At 45.3% G+C, this 12558-nt stretch overlaps 1 protein-coding gene across 2 annotated transcripts; it reads right to left on the bottom strand.

The window, feature by feature from the left end:
* Positions 1-15: 15 nt before the first annotated feature.
* Positions 16-11614, bottom strand: LOC104018666 (epoxide hydrolase 1). Of its 2 annotated transcripts, none has more exons than XM_009471827.2 (10): positions 11459-11614; positions 10067-10090; positions 8928-9141; positions 7961-8141; positions 6943-7173; positions 6459-6588; positions 5292-5506; positions 2444-2552; positions 1990-2112; positions 16-314 (listed from the first exon to the last, which is right to left on the bottom strand). In XM_009471827.2, exons 1-10 carry the CDS (start codon positions 11485-11487, stop codon positions 113-115), a joined length of 1458 nt encoding a protein of 485 aa, XP_009470102.2. In that variant the 5' UTR covers positions 11488-11614; the 3' UTR covers positions 16-112. The 2 variants fall into 2 exon arrangements, with proteins under 2 accessions (XP_009470102.2, XP_087631980.1); XM_087775854.1 differs by having other exon boundaries at positions 11332-11547.
* Between the last annotated feature and the right edge of the window lie 944 nt (positions 11615-12558).

Below are 12558 nucleotides of genomic sequence, written 5' to 3'. Positions count from 1 at the left end.
ATGCTGGCTTCTGTATGTGATTACATTGGATTTATTTAATCCCTCAAAGTAAAGGTTCTGCTGGTGGCAGAACAACTTGCTTCCATTCTGTGTATGTATCTAAACTGCAGGCTCACAGCTGTTCCACCTTTCTGACAAAGCGCATGATGTCTTCTGCCAGAAGCTTTGGTTCCTCAAAGGCAGCAAAATGCCCTCCACGTGGCATGTAAGAGTAAGTGATGAGGTTCTTGAAGATCTCCTTTGCCCAGGTATGTGGTGTATGTGCTAGCTCCTGAGGAAAAGCTGCAATCCCCGTGGGAACATATACTCCAACCCTAGAAGACATTAGTTAACTGCATTTTTGAAAGAAGTCCTGGGGAAAGTCTATAAAAACCTACTGACTCTGGGAACTGCCACAGTCAGCTGGAGAAATTTCACCACAGCAACCCATTTTGTGGTCTGTACTCTGCTGAAGAACTTCACTTGTATTTAGATCTCCTTGGGTTTAAGAATGTTACACCTGAAGATGTGTAAAGTAGAGCCAACTTTGCACACAGTTCCGTCTCAAAACGTTTCAGATTTTTAAGCTTACTTTGCTTTGTAGTTTTGTGATAGGTGGCAATATGCTGCACCTCTTTGTGAAAGTCAGAAATGAGCTAGCTTATATTTACTTCCGAATTTATGGTACCAGCATAACAAATGACTTGAAAGGAAAGGTAAACTGGTTCAGTCTACAAAGAAAAAGACTCTCCTATTTGTTTGTATGATCAATCACTTGGAGAATTCTGCTCAGCAGCATTTTTGTGGTCAGCCTGTCTTATAGCCATCTTAAAGCCAGCGACTGTTAGAAGGTGCTTGGTTTCAAGTACTGCTCTTCAAATTGCTTCCCCAAGTTTGTGCTTAACAGTTGTAGTTCTTAATTTATCCACCAGTAAGCCATATACTTCCTAATTCAGTTTCAACTTCTCAGAAATGCTCATTACTTTCTCTTTTGTTTTTACTGAACTGAGCCAAAGATTACATTTTTTTGGTAAACAGGTATATAGACCTGTATTTTGAACACAAACAAGACTGAATATACTTTGAGAAGTCTTCTGCATTGTCTTGGCCACAAGTTACTTTGTGTGAATTATAGGTTCAAAAGAAAAGTGACCCTTAACTATATCAAAAGAAAATAAGAACTTGGATTTTTTTTTTTAACTGGTTAAATTTGCTGTAGTAAGTGATCTAAATGTTTACGCAGGCAAATGTGGTTCAGTTCCCCAAGGCTTGGGGAAGAGTGGCTGGAGAGCTGCCTGGTGGAGAAGGACCAGGGTGTGCTGGTCAACAGCTGCCTGAACATGAGCCAGCAGTGTGCTCAGGTGGCCAAGAAGGCCAATAGCATCCTGGCTTGTATCAGAAATAGCATGGCCAGCAGGACCACGGAGGTGATAGTGCCCCTGTACACTGGTGAGGCCGCACCTTGAATCCTGTGTTCAGTTTTGGGCCCCTCACTACAAGAAGGACATCAAGGTGCTGGAGCGTGTCCAGAGGAGGGCAACGAAGCTGGTGAAGGGCCTGGAGCACAAGTATTACGAGGAACGGCTGAGGGAGCTGGGGTTGTTTAGTCTGAAGAAGAGGAGGCTGAAGACAGATCTTACTACTCTCTACAACTACCTGAAAGGAGGTTGTAGCCAGATGGGGGTTGGTCTGTTCTCCCAAGTAACAAGTGCATAGGATGAGAGGCAATGGCCTCAACAGGGGAAGTTTAGGTTGGATATTAGGAAAAACTTCCTCACTGAAAGGGTAGTCAGCTACTGGACCAGGCTGCCCAGGGAAGTGGTTGAGTCCCCATCCCTGGAGGTATTTAAAAGATGGGTAGATGTGGTACTTAGGGATGTGGTTTAGTGGTGGACTGGGCAGTGTTAGGTTAACGGTTGGACTTGATGATCTTAAAGGTTTTTTCCAACCTAAACGATTCTATGATTCAATCTCATTTGCAAATCTGTCTTGCACTTGCCACTTCATTACCTGGCATCAGCAGTTAGACTCTCCTTGGAGATGTTCTCCTTGTAGAATCGCATTGAGGACACAATGGAGGATGTCACCCAATAAATCATCACATTGGTCAAAAGCTCATCAAGAGAGTATTTGCTGTTGGGAGAGAAAGATGAAGAGATTTCATTGGAAGCTCTTTCTCAACATGCTGTATTGGGCTCATGCCCTGAAGAACAGTTGTTCCTCTTGTTCTCCACTCGTTTTTCAAGCAGAAAATAAATTGGCACCCACATGCCCAGAGCAAAACTGCCTGGTGCTGAAGCAGTAGTTTGCAGGCAGTCTGCTGCAAGTTTAAACTGTTACTTGTCATGTGTAATCTTTCATCCTTAAAATTCAGCTTTGTCCAGTCTTTTACCTATCTCCTCATTAGTTATCATCACTCATTCTTTTAATGAGTCTTCTCATGGAAGAGCATCTGTTTTCTTACCTTTCCAAGCCTCCATCATCTTTATGCAGAAATGATTTATCTGTCCAGGTAGAGAATTTCTCCAAAATATATGCAGCAAGCCCCACAGGGGAGTCATTCAGTCCACAACCTAATTCAGGAGAAGAACCGGAGAGCTGTTGCAGTTGCCTGGCATTGCAATACTTTGGTGGAACTTAAACTGGACTTTCATGAATTCTTCAGAGTTTTCTATGAGAACTTGGTAGAGAGTCTGTGTTTTACTACCCCTGGTAGTACTTTATTCTTGACAAATTCACCCCAGTGGAATTCCAGCTGTAACTGACAGCACTACTAACTCAGGTAATTCCTATACAAAAGAAGCTAGGAGCTAAGAAATTCCTATTGGCTTCTTGGTAATGTGTGGCAGAAGGAGCAAATTCAGATATAAAGGGATTACACTCTGAAAAGAAATTTCAGATAAACTATTTGGGACCACTGTCCCAAACAGGACAGTGGATGGATAGATGGATAACTAGGACCCCGAGTGCTGTTCATCACTTTTTATGTAATTTAAACAGTGGAGTGTTGTGTATCTGTTATCTGTTCCTGCCTTTGGGGAATACTAGCAAACATAAACACAGCAGGTACACAGCGTACTATATCTGTGTTCTCACCTGTAAAACAGGGATAGGGATTACTTCAGTAGTGACAGAGGCTTGCCTTGGGAAAATTCCTGTGCCATACCCTAGGCTGTAGTTTTACAGTATACTCAGTACTGCCTACTCTCAAGTGTATTTTAGTGTGACTTTAGCACTGAGAGACTTTGTAGAAGATGATGCACAACGTGGTCTCAATTAAATAGCAGACACAGCTAACACAAAGTAAGTTTGTGCATTGGCACAACAGTTTCCCTGCGCTGGCAGGCCTAGCGTGATTTGCTACAAATCGAAGTCATGTAAATGCTTTGACCAGCAATGATAGGGCAGGCTAAAATGTGCCAGCTAGCACATGACCTGTCTGGAGATGAGCATTTTCTGGGCTGAAAGCTGTCTCTGAACCACTGTATTCAACGTCCATGGATTAGATGCTCAGAAATACCAGTCTTGTTTGCGGCTTATTAGTCATTCAGCCTGTACCACATCTTCGGTACCGCAACTTGTGGCAAGGGAAAATACTGTAGCTTTGCTTTAAACCTGCCTAATGAGAACTAAGTGATGAAGCAGATATTTCTTGAGACTGAGTAGGGAATACATTTTTTTTCCCCCCCTATTCATTTTCTACATTTCACGATTTTACTGTGCCACAAAATCCCTGCTCTTCTTTTTCTAGGTTGAAGTGTCTTAGACTATGTACAGTGCTTGTATGGAAGCTGCTTGGTCACTTCAGTCTTCTTTTTCTCAGGGGTGCAATAGATTCTGAATATCATGGATTTAGTGTTTTGTCTTAGTCTCTTTTTGCTTTCTTTAAGAGTTTGTAATATTCTCTTAAACTCTGAGCTGGCTGATGTTTGAAAGCACTATCCATGACTCATGGATTCTCTCATATGGCAGCAGCCAAACTAGAGCCCATTGTGATTTTCTTCCTCTACTTAAATTGCTTTGGACTTTGTTGACATCAGTTTTTATTGGCCAGTTTAATCAACCAGTCACTTAAATATTTTTGCAACTCTCTGCAGTTATCTTTAGATTAAACCAAACCCTGGATAGCTGTCAAATTTTCACTTAACCATTAACTTTTATCTGTAGAGAAATTAGGATCATGTTGAAATGTACAGGTGCCAGCACAGATTTTTGTGATACTCTGCCTCCCCTGGAACTTGCTTACTCATTCCTATGCTTGTATTCTCATGTTAACTAGTTATTAATCCATGAACTTAATCCTTGTCTTAAGGCAGTTTAATTTCTTTAAGAACACTTGGGGAGAAACCTCAACAAAACTTTTTTGGAAATGAAATATGTTCCATTACGGGATCCACAGCTCTTTGATTCTGCCAGAGCTCTGATTTTTGAAGCCTGATTTCCCTGTGATATTATCACCTGTAAATCAAGTCTCCTCTTTAAAATAGTTCTGCTCGTTTTCTGATCAGACACTAGACATACTGGTCTTCATTCTTCTGGGGCTACCTTCACTGTTTGGCTCTTAAAAAAACCCAAAATAAAACCCCAACCTGGTATCTTGTTTGTCTCCTTTTATTTCTTTGGTATTGCGATCAGTTCAAGCAACGGACTAAGCATTAGTTGACGTTTCAGTTTGAGTTTCGTCTTTTTCAGTGAATTGCCAGGATGGGGTGCTATTCATTCTATGGTCTCCACATCTGACACCAGTCTGAGACAACTCCACTGTCTTTCCTGTTGAGGGATTATTTCAATAAAGGAACACCCCATAATCCTCGCTAGTGGGGACTGATGCAAATAATTAATTTAGTTTTTCCTGAGATGGCCATATCTTTCTTCAGACTCCTTATCTACTTGCCCCACTAACTATGTCAGGCTTCTGGCTTTTCAGGTGTCAGGGCTGCGTCTACCTTTCTGCAAGTTTCACACTGCTTTTGCTTGTGATATTTTTCTTGTTTTCACCCACATTTATTCTAGAAGCTTCAATTTCAGGATGCTGTGCTTTACTTTAAGAGGCTTTCTGAAAAGGGATTCTTTCCCCAAGAGAAGTGGCATGCCATTTAAAAGACCCTGAAAAGTGGTATTTGTAGTCTCCACCTTTTTTTAAGCTGTTCCTTTTAACTTCCTTTTACACAGTTCTTGTCCCCATGCCTTGCATTCAGTCACCAGAACTCATTGCTTCTCAAACATGGTTGGCCTTTGTTGAGCTAGAAGTTTTTGTATACCATAAACAGTTAGTATACAATGTTCATAGCAATATAGAGAAGGTTCATTACCTGCAGTGTCTGGCTTGGTGGCTTGGATGTGTAAGTATCCAGACTCTCGCAGAAGGTCATATATATTCTTCTGGATGAAAGGGTACATGCGTCGAACATCTTCCCTAGTGAGGCCTACGAGCCATGGTACATAAGCCCCAAGCATCACAGAAATCATCATTCTTAAACCTTGTTTGCTGGTGAAGACAACATTCAGATGAAGCCCTTTCACAGATCTAAAATTAAGTTAATGAATAGAAGGTTAAATCAAGTGATTTACTGTCTCCAGGTTTTCTAGAAAATAAATCTGACTGGAGCTGTGATAGAAGCATTTCACTGAGCCAAATATATAAAGACCTTCAGGTTCATCATGATTAAAAAAAATAATTATGGGAGTTAGAAACGGTAGAGCTGGTGCCTTCTGGTACGATATTAGCTTTAGGTATTCAGTTTCTGGATGTGGCATATCTATGCTGGTAGTTCTGGCTGTTGATCTTGTGTTTTGTGCTGTAGGGAACAGGCTTTGTTGGGTATTTTCTGAAATGCTTGAGTAGATCACACGTGGCCACAGTGCTCTGGCTGCTGCGAATCACAGCTGCAACTGGGAACAGCGAGCTGCTCAGCCTGCAATCTAACTGCTTTAAGGGCTTTCCCACTTTATCTATTCTCTGACCTAAGCGTGGCTGTGGTGCCCACTTTTCATTAAATGCTAAACAATGGGCTGTGATGCCAGCTTCTAAGGAAGGCATTGTGTTTCTTTTCCAATCAGTCTCAACCCTGCATTTTAAATAGGAAAGTCGTATACTTTGTGGTACTGTTCAGCTGCTGGAAGGCTGAGCTTCTTCCTTCCTTTTCTCCCTGCTGATTTTGAATTTATCTGCTTCCTGATTTAGAATGATGATCTGTCTCCTTGAGGTCTCAAATCAAAATGCAACAGAGTTTAGTTCCACAGCTAGTGAAAAAGAAGCCAAACAGCACTGAAATTTAGAAAGCGTGAGAACTGTGCCAATATCAATGCAAAGCAGATGAATACAACTGAATGCACAGGGGTGGGGATGTCCCCAGAGGAAACAAAGCACAAGAGGATGAGAGGCAGGGAAAACAGAAGGCAGGACCAGGACCATGGAGCCAGAAGGTAGGATAAGAGCTGGAGGCAGCTTTTCTGCACTGATTCCCTTTGCTACTCACTGTGGCAGCATCTGGGCCATGTTTGTAGTAATACGAGATCCCCAGTCTCCTCCCTGTAGGTAGTATTCCTTGAAGCCCAATCTGTTCATCAGCTTATGAAATATCCGAGCAGTTGCTATGGTGTTAAAGCCTGTAGGTAAAGAGAAACACAGGAGACCTTTTGTCCTAGTGTTCACCCCCTGGCCAAAGATCATGGCCTGATAGAGGCATGCGAATATGCTGCTGTGCTTCACTCCTTGGCAATAAAGTGAGCGCAAGATGATAGAAATTCAGTGGAAAGTGGAGAAAGTGGAAAGCAGACCTGGCTTCCAGCTACCACTGCCTTCCAAATCTCCATAGCCAGCCCCAGAGCCTCACCCACGTGGGTGTTAGTGCAGAGCCAAGCATCTGCAACTCATAAACTGCAGTGCCTGGGGGGCCCGGGGGTGGCTGAGGTGTTACTCCAAAAACCTTGCAATTCCAACAGAGCCTTTTCATCGCTTACCTTTCTGGTGTGGTGCCTCCGAGAAGCCATAGCCTGGAATGGATGGGCAGATGACCTCAAACACCACGTCACCCTCATTCAGGCTGTGCCTGGCTGGCTCCGTGAGCAGAGGGATGATCTTGTAAAACTCGTAGAAGGAGCCGGGCCAGCCGTGGACCATCAGCAGAGGTTGAACAGCTCGACCATGAGGGACGTAGGAGGGCTTCACATGGATAAAATGGATATCGATCCCTGCCACACATGCAAGACAAACAAATTAAAGCTCTGGTTCCATCACAGTTTCTGCTCTGGACTCTGAAGGAAGGTGGCAAAACTGTAATTATCATTCGTAGCAGAAGCTACACAATCAACCCATTGCAAGAAGATGCCTAGCTGAAAGGGGATGCCTGGTATTTTACCTATGTCTCATCTTTTACATACAGACAGAGGTATTGATCCCAGCCCCAGATATTGGGGTCACAGGAGACTGAGCATCCATCTCCTGAGAAAGTGGTCTCACAGTACATAAGTAGTGCTGCACTTAAATGAATAGCATAATGCAGGTAAGACACATGCAAAAACATGACAAAATTACAAAATATGTGGGCGATAAAAAGAGAAACATGAAAAACTAAGTGCAAGATATAAGTTTAACCTGCAGATCACTTACCTAAAGTCTGGCTAACCTCACCTGGCTAAACTGGGTGGTAGGGGGAGAAATTTTAGCCTTAGAGTCTGGGTAAAGTTTGCAATTTTCAAAGGTGGCTTCAAGGCAATAGCAGAAGAAAACCTCATCATCGGTTAGCACAGGTTCAGAGCCAGATGAAGCCCATCCTGAAGCAGACTTAATCTTATTGCCACTGTGTAATGGTCTTAATCTATAGAAGGTTATTAATAATATAGCCTCCACTAGTGATATTTCACTCATATCACTAAAGCTGTTATGCATACTGTTGTCTTAAATATTGTAACCTCTTAAATCTCCTTCTCTCCCTGCGTTTCAGAGCAAGAGCTGCTCAAGCCACAGAGACACCCTCACCTTCAATGGTGGTTCGGAAATGGGGGTATTTGTTCAGGACTTCCACTTGCTTGCGCCAGTCGAACTGGTTCCTCCAGTAGGCCACCACCTTCTGCAGGTAGCTGGAGTTGAAGCCATAGTGGAATGCAGCCCCTTCCAGCGGCGGTGTGTAGCGGGCCTGCTCCAGGCGGCGGTGCAGGTCCTGTGGAGGGGAGCCCTTCTTGCGAGGCTGGCCAGCTGCCCGCCCATGCCCTATGCCAGGGCAGGCACAGATGGGCTTTCCTGGCTCTGCCAGCTTTTGTATTGCTATCTGGGACACCATGAGCCCTCCTGAAGCAGTGGCATACTCTGCATGACCTCCTGAATAGTGTCTATGGGCAATATATTTTTCTACAGGTTACCAGTTCTTCTATGGCACTCAGGAGTACCAGGTCCTACTCATGCCTTGCTGCTAACTCGCTTCAGGGTTTTTGGCACTAAGAGCTTGCTGGCACCACTGGCTGGGAGAAGAATAAGAAGCTCAGCCTGAGCTGGCGACTGCCAGTTGGCCAGATAATTAGGGACAGGCAGGTAGGCACAGAGGTGCTGCGACTTAGTCAAGACCCCTTCCCTCTGTGGAAGCCCCTCAGTCCTTCCCCACTGGTGCAACTGCTGTCGTGACACCTTCCCACCCCACTCCACCATCCGCAGACCCCCTATCAAAGTCTGCTGCTCAAAGCGTGGCCTTTCCGCAGGAGCAGCCCCAGGTTGCATGGAGGCTCTGTGGTCTCCGAAAGTCTTTATGGGGCATTGCAATGAGTCTGAGCTCAAATCCTGTTCATAAAGGCCGGTGAGCCAGAGCATCATCTAATGGTGCTAGGTAGCTGCACTGGCGTATATAAGTGCACTGTTGCTACCCCCAAGACATCACCCTGAAGCAGTAAAGTGGGTGACAGACTGGCTCCACCTCACAGCTTTCTGCCCCTCCCTACATCCCAGACACCGGTACCTCGATTTCTTTGTCAGACGTTTCAATCTTGAAGGGACGGATACTTTCATCTTCTTTCCCTTTTAGGGGTCTTTCACCTGAGCCCCACCATCCATCACCCATTTCAATAGTCTTGATCTTGTGTCTGGATGTCAGCCAGTAAACCAGCATCCCTCCAACCCCCAGGGCGGCTGCAGGGACCAGGACTGCATTCTTCTGAGAATAATCAAAAGACCTAGGGAGGCATAAAATTGTTTGTGTTCAACAACCGAAGTGTCAAGGGTAAAGGGACTATGCTGAGGCTTGTATTCACATTGGCTGGGCCTGAGCAGTAACAAACGCCTACAAACCCCGTGAAGTCAGCATGGGCTGGGGGTTTCTGTTATTTTTGAAGATCACAGGCAAGATTTGGGGCAGGGTTACATCTATCAGTGTTTCTTACAGACCCCAAGTCCTTGCTGATCAGGACTTGCTCATCACAAGGCTTACTTGTCCCTCTCCTTGTGAACCAGGGTGCCCTGGGGGACAAGGGTCAATAGGATATGGGCCAGTCTATTTTAAGGGAGGTACTGGAGTGAATGGGATAGTAGCAGCTGGACTCCTCCAGGAATAAAAACTGCACAGACAGAATGGGCTGAGGGGCAGGAACAGAGACAAGGATCTTCAGCTGCTGGAGAGAGCTGGATGTGCCCCTCTTGGCAGTGCTTTATACATAGCTCCCCTACAGATTTAATCATCTTTTAGGGCAACACTGGCCCTCCACCATAGCTTTCCATGGGTAAGGGTCTCAGCTTGTCTGTCTGGTGCCCCTGTTTCTGTTCTAGACAGCAAGGTTTCAGACTTTCTTGAGATGTGGGAGCTAAGTCACCAGAGTTGGTTTTAACAGACATGCAGCATGTTTCAAAACTGTTCAAATGCTTGGGCAATATCAGTCCTAAATGTAGTGTACCTTCTCATCCCTCTGACCTGTGCCTCAAGCTCTCCAGCTTCCCCTGGGGGCTAGTAGAGGTGTCTGGTGCTACTGCAGGGGGCTGCAAGGGGACTGCGAATGAGGATTTTGTTGTTGTTGTCATAGAGGGTAGGAGAGGGACTATACTGTGCCCCAGCCAGGGTGCTAATAAAAAGTGGAGGCCTCAGCACAGAGTAGCTATTTCACTTACCTGATCCGGGACAAGATGCTCTCCCTACAAAAGGGAAAAAAAAAAAAAAAAGATCCTTATAATCTGGTAGTGTAGTCTGAATGGTACCAACCCTTGGGGATGGTGCAAAAAACATCACCTGCCAGTGCCATTTACTGCCCAGCCATGGGATCACAAGCTGTTTAGCCACCCGGCAACATCTGCCATTATTTTTCCTACTTCTTGGATGGGACAGAAAGAGAGGGGCTCAGACCACTGCCTCTGCACAAAGAGTGTTTCTGGGCTGTGTTTTAGCTAGATAGTTTGTTGCCATAATATTCCCTCCTTCAGCACAATTTAGATAAAAGCAACTAAACAACTGGGTAGGTGTCCTTGCGGTGTTTCATCCTAGGAGGGGCTGTGTTACTCCAGCCAAGAAAATGTTGATTTTGACTGCTGTGTACTGATAGGTGCACAGCCTTGGCAGGGGACTTTCAAGCTCAAGGGTTATTCTGCTGCTAGCCACATGGAACTCATTGTGCTGCAGGGCTGGCATGAGGAAAGGCTTATGGGACCTTTCCCTGTTCAGATTTCAATGAGCTGCTATACCTTTGCTACTTCTAACTACTCCTGACTGGATACCAAGCTTTTAGGTCTCATCTGCCTGCAAGAAAAAGAAAACATCCTCCTTGGTTCTCTTTCAGCCTGGTAGATTCTCTTGCAAGAAAAGCACAGTCTAAAATCTAGCAAAATTAGAAGTGACAAGAGAAAGTCTTGTTACTCTGCCTTGTGGAAGGCAGCTAGATTAGGGAGCCGTTTGATGTCATAATTACAATACCTTGAGACAAAAAAAAAAAAAAAGGACATGAAACTCCATGAAAAACCAAGTCTGCTGGCTGTTTCTTTTTACCTAGTACTGTTTTCCACTGCTGCCTGTGATGCAGAACCCGGTGCCTGTACTGGAGACGCCAGCAGTCCCCAAGGCAATTTGGTAATCATCTCCGAGACAGCCTATGTGTGATTTTTAAGGAGGCATCTGCTTAAACCACTCCCAGACAAGGAAGAACAGGGCTCCTAAGAGCAAACAATGTCAGCCTTCACCTCCCTGGAGGCTGAGCAGCTTATGCAACAGGTAATAATATCCCCCTGCACTTACATCCCAGAGTTTAGCGGATCAGAGGCATGAAACCAGTTATCATGGCAACAGCACAAACTCAGCACTGCTAACAAAGCAAGCATGTCCCAGAAGCAGTTCTCTGAGTGACACAAAACAAGGCTCAGTCTAATAAAACCTCTTCTGCACTCACATTCAGGAGAACTCAGCCACATGCTCCCACCCTCCGATGGCTTGGTGGCCCTGCAGGGGCTTTCTCCCGCTCCAACCCCCGGGAGCCCTGTTTGGGTTCCCTCCTCGCCGTGCTGAGGGGATCTCACCAGGTGTTTGGAAGGATCTCCTGCCACATGTCTGCTCCTCCTCGCCTGGCCGCTGCTCTGAGCAAAGCAACCCAGGTGTCTCCTCTGCTGGCTTTCTCTTGGGCAGTGACGCTGTCTCGGTGACAATGCAAGCTACATCATCCATTAGTGCCACCTATTGCCGAAGTGTGCAGTTGCAAATGAAGTCAGCAAAGGCAAATCCAAAGTCCTGCATGGGGAGGGAATAGCCCTGTGCACCAGCACAGGCTGGGTGCCAAATGCATAGAAAGCAACTCTGTGGAGACTGGCCTGAGGTCTTCAGCTGAGCCTGAGTCAACAAGGTGTCCTTGCAGCAAAGGCCAGCTGCATACGGGGCTATACAGCAAGCACATTAGCCAGCAGGTTGAGTGAAGTGATCCTTTGCTCTCTTCAGCACTTGTGAGACCACAGCTGGAGTGCCATGTCCAGTTCTGGCCTTGCTGGAGTGCGCCCACCCTTGGTGGTGTAGGGCCACCAACCTGCCAGGGGACTGGAGCACATGGTGTATGAGGAGAGACAGAGAGACCTGGGCTTGTTCAGCCTGGAGAAGAGAAGGAAAAAGGGGGGGTCTTATTGCTGTCTACAGCTACCTAGTGGAAAGCATAGGAAAAATGGACTCGGACTCATCTTGGAGGAGCAACAGTTGAAGGAAAAAAGGCAATGGATGCAAATTGCAACAAGGGAAATTCTGGTTAGATATTAGGAGAAATGTTCACCATGGAGGTATTCAGACACTGGGACAGGGGCCCAGAGAGGATGTCGGATCTCCATCCTTGGAGGCATTCAAAATTTGACAGGAACATAGCACTGAGTAACCTGGCCTACCTGGACCTGCTCTGAACAGGAGGTGGAATGAGCTGACCTCCAGGTGTCCCTTCCAACCTCTGTATGACATCGCTCTATTCCATGTGCACCTGTGATTTGCAGCAACCGAAACAAAACAAAAAGGAAAAGTTAAGTTTTTCATTTTCCACAGAAATCAATGCTTTGTTTTAGCTCAGAGAACTAGATTTCATTTCTGTCACGGTTGGTAAAATCTTATTGGAAAAAGGCTTCTCCTTCCTAAATTGTTGCACAGTGTC

The sequence above is a fragment of the Nipponia nippon genome, unplaced genomic scaffold, assembly GCF_047370975.1.
Source record: "Nipponia nippon isolate SJK-2023a ecotype South Korea unplaced genomic scaffold, ASM4737097v1 scaffold_4, whole genome shotgun sequence".
Classification (NCBI taxonomy): domain Eukaryota; kingdom Metazoa; phylum Chordata; class Aves; order Pelecaniformes; family Threskiornithidae; genus Nipponia; species Nipponia nippon.
This window is presented reverse-complemented; position numbering and strand designations above follow the sequence as displayed.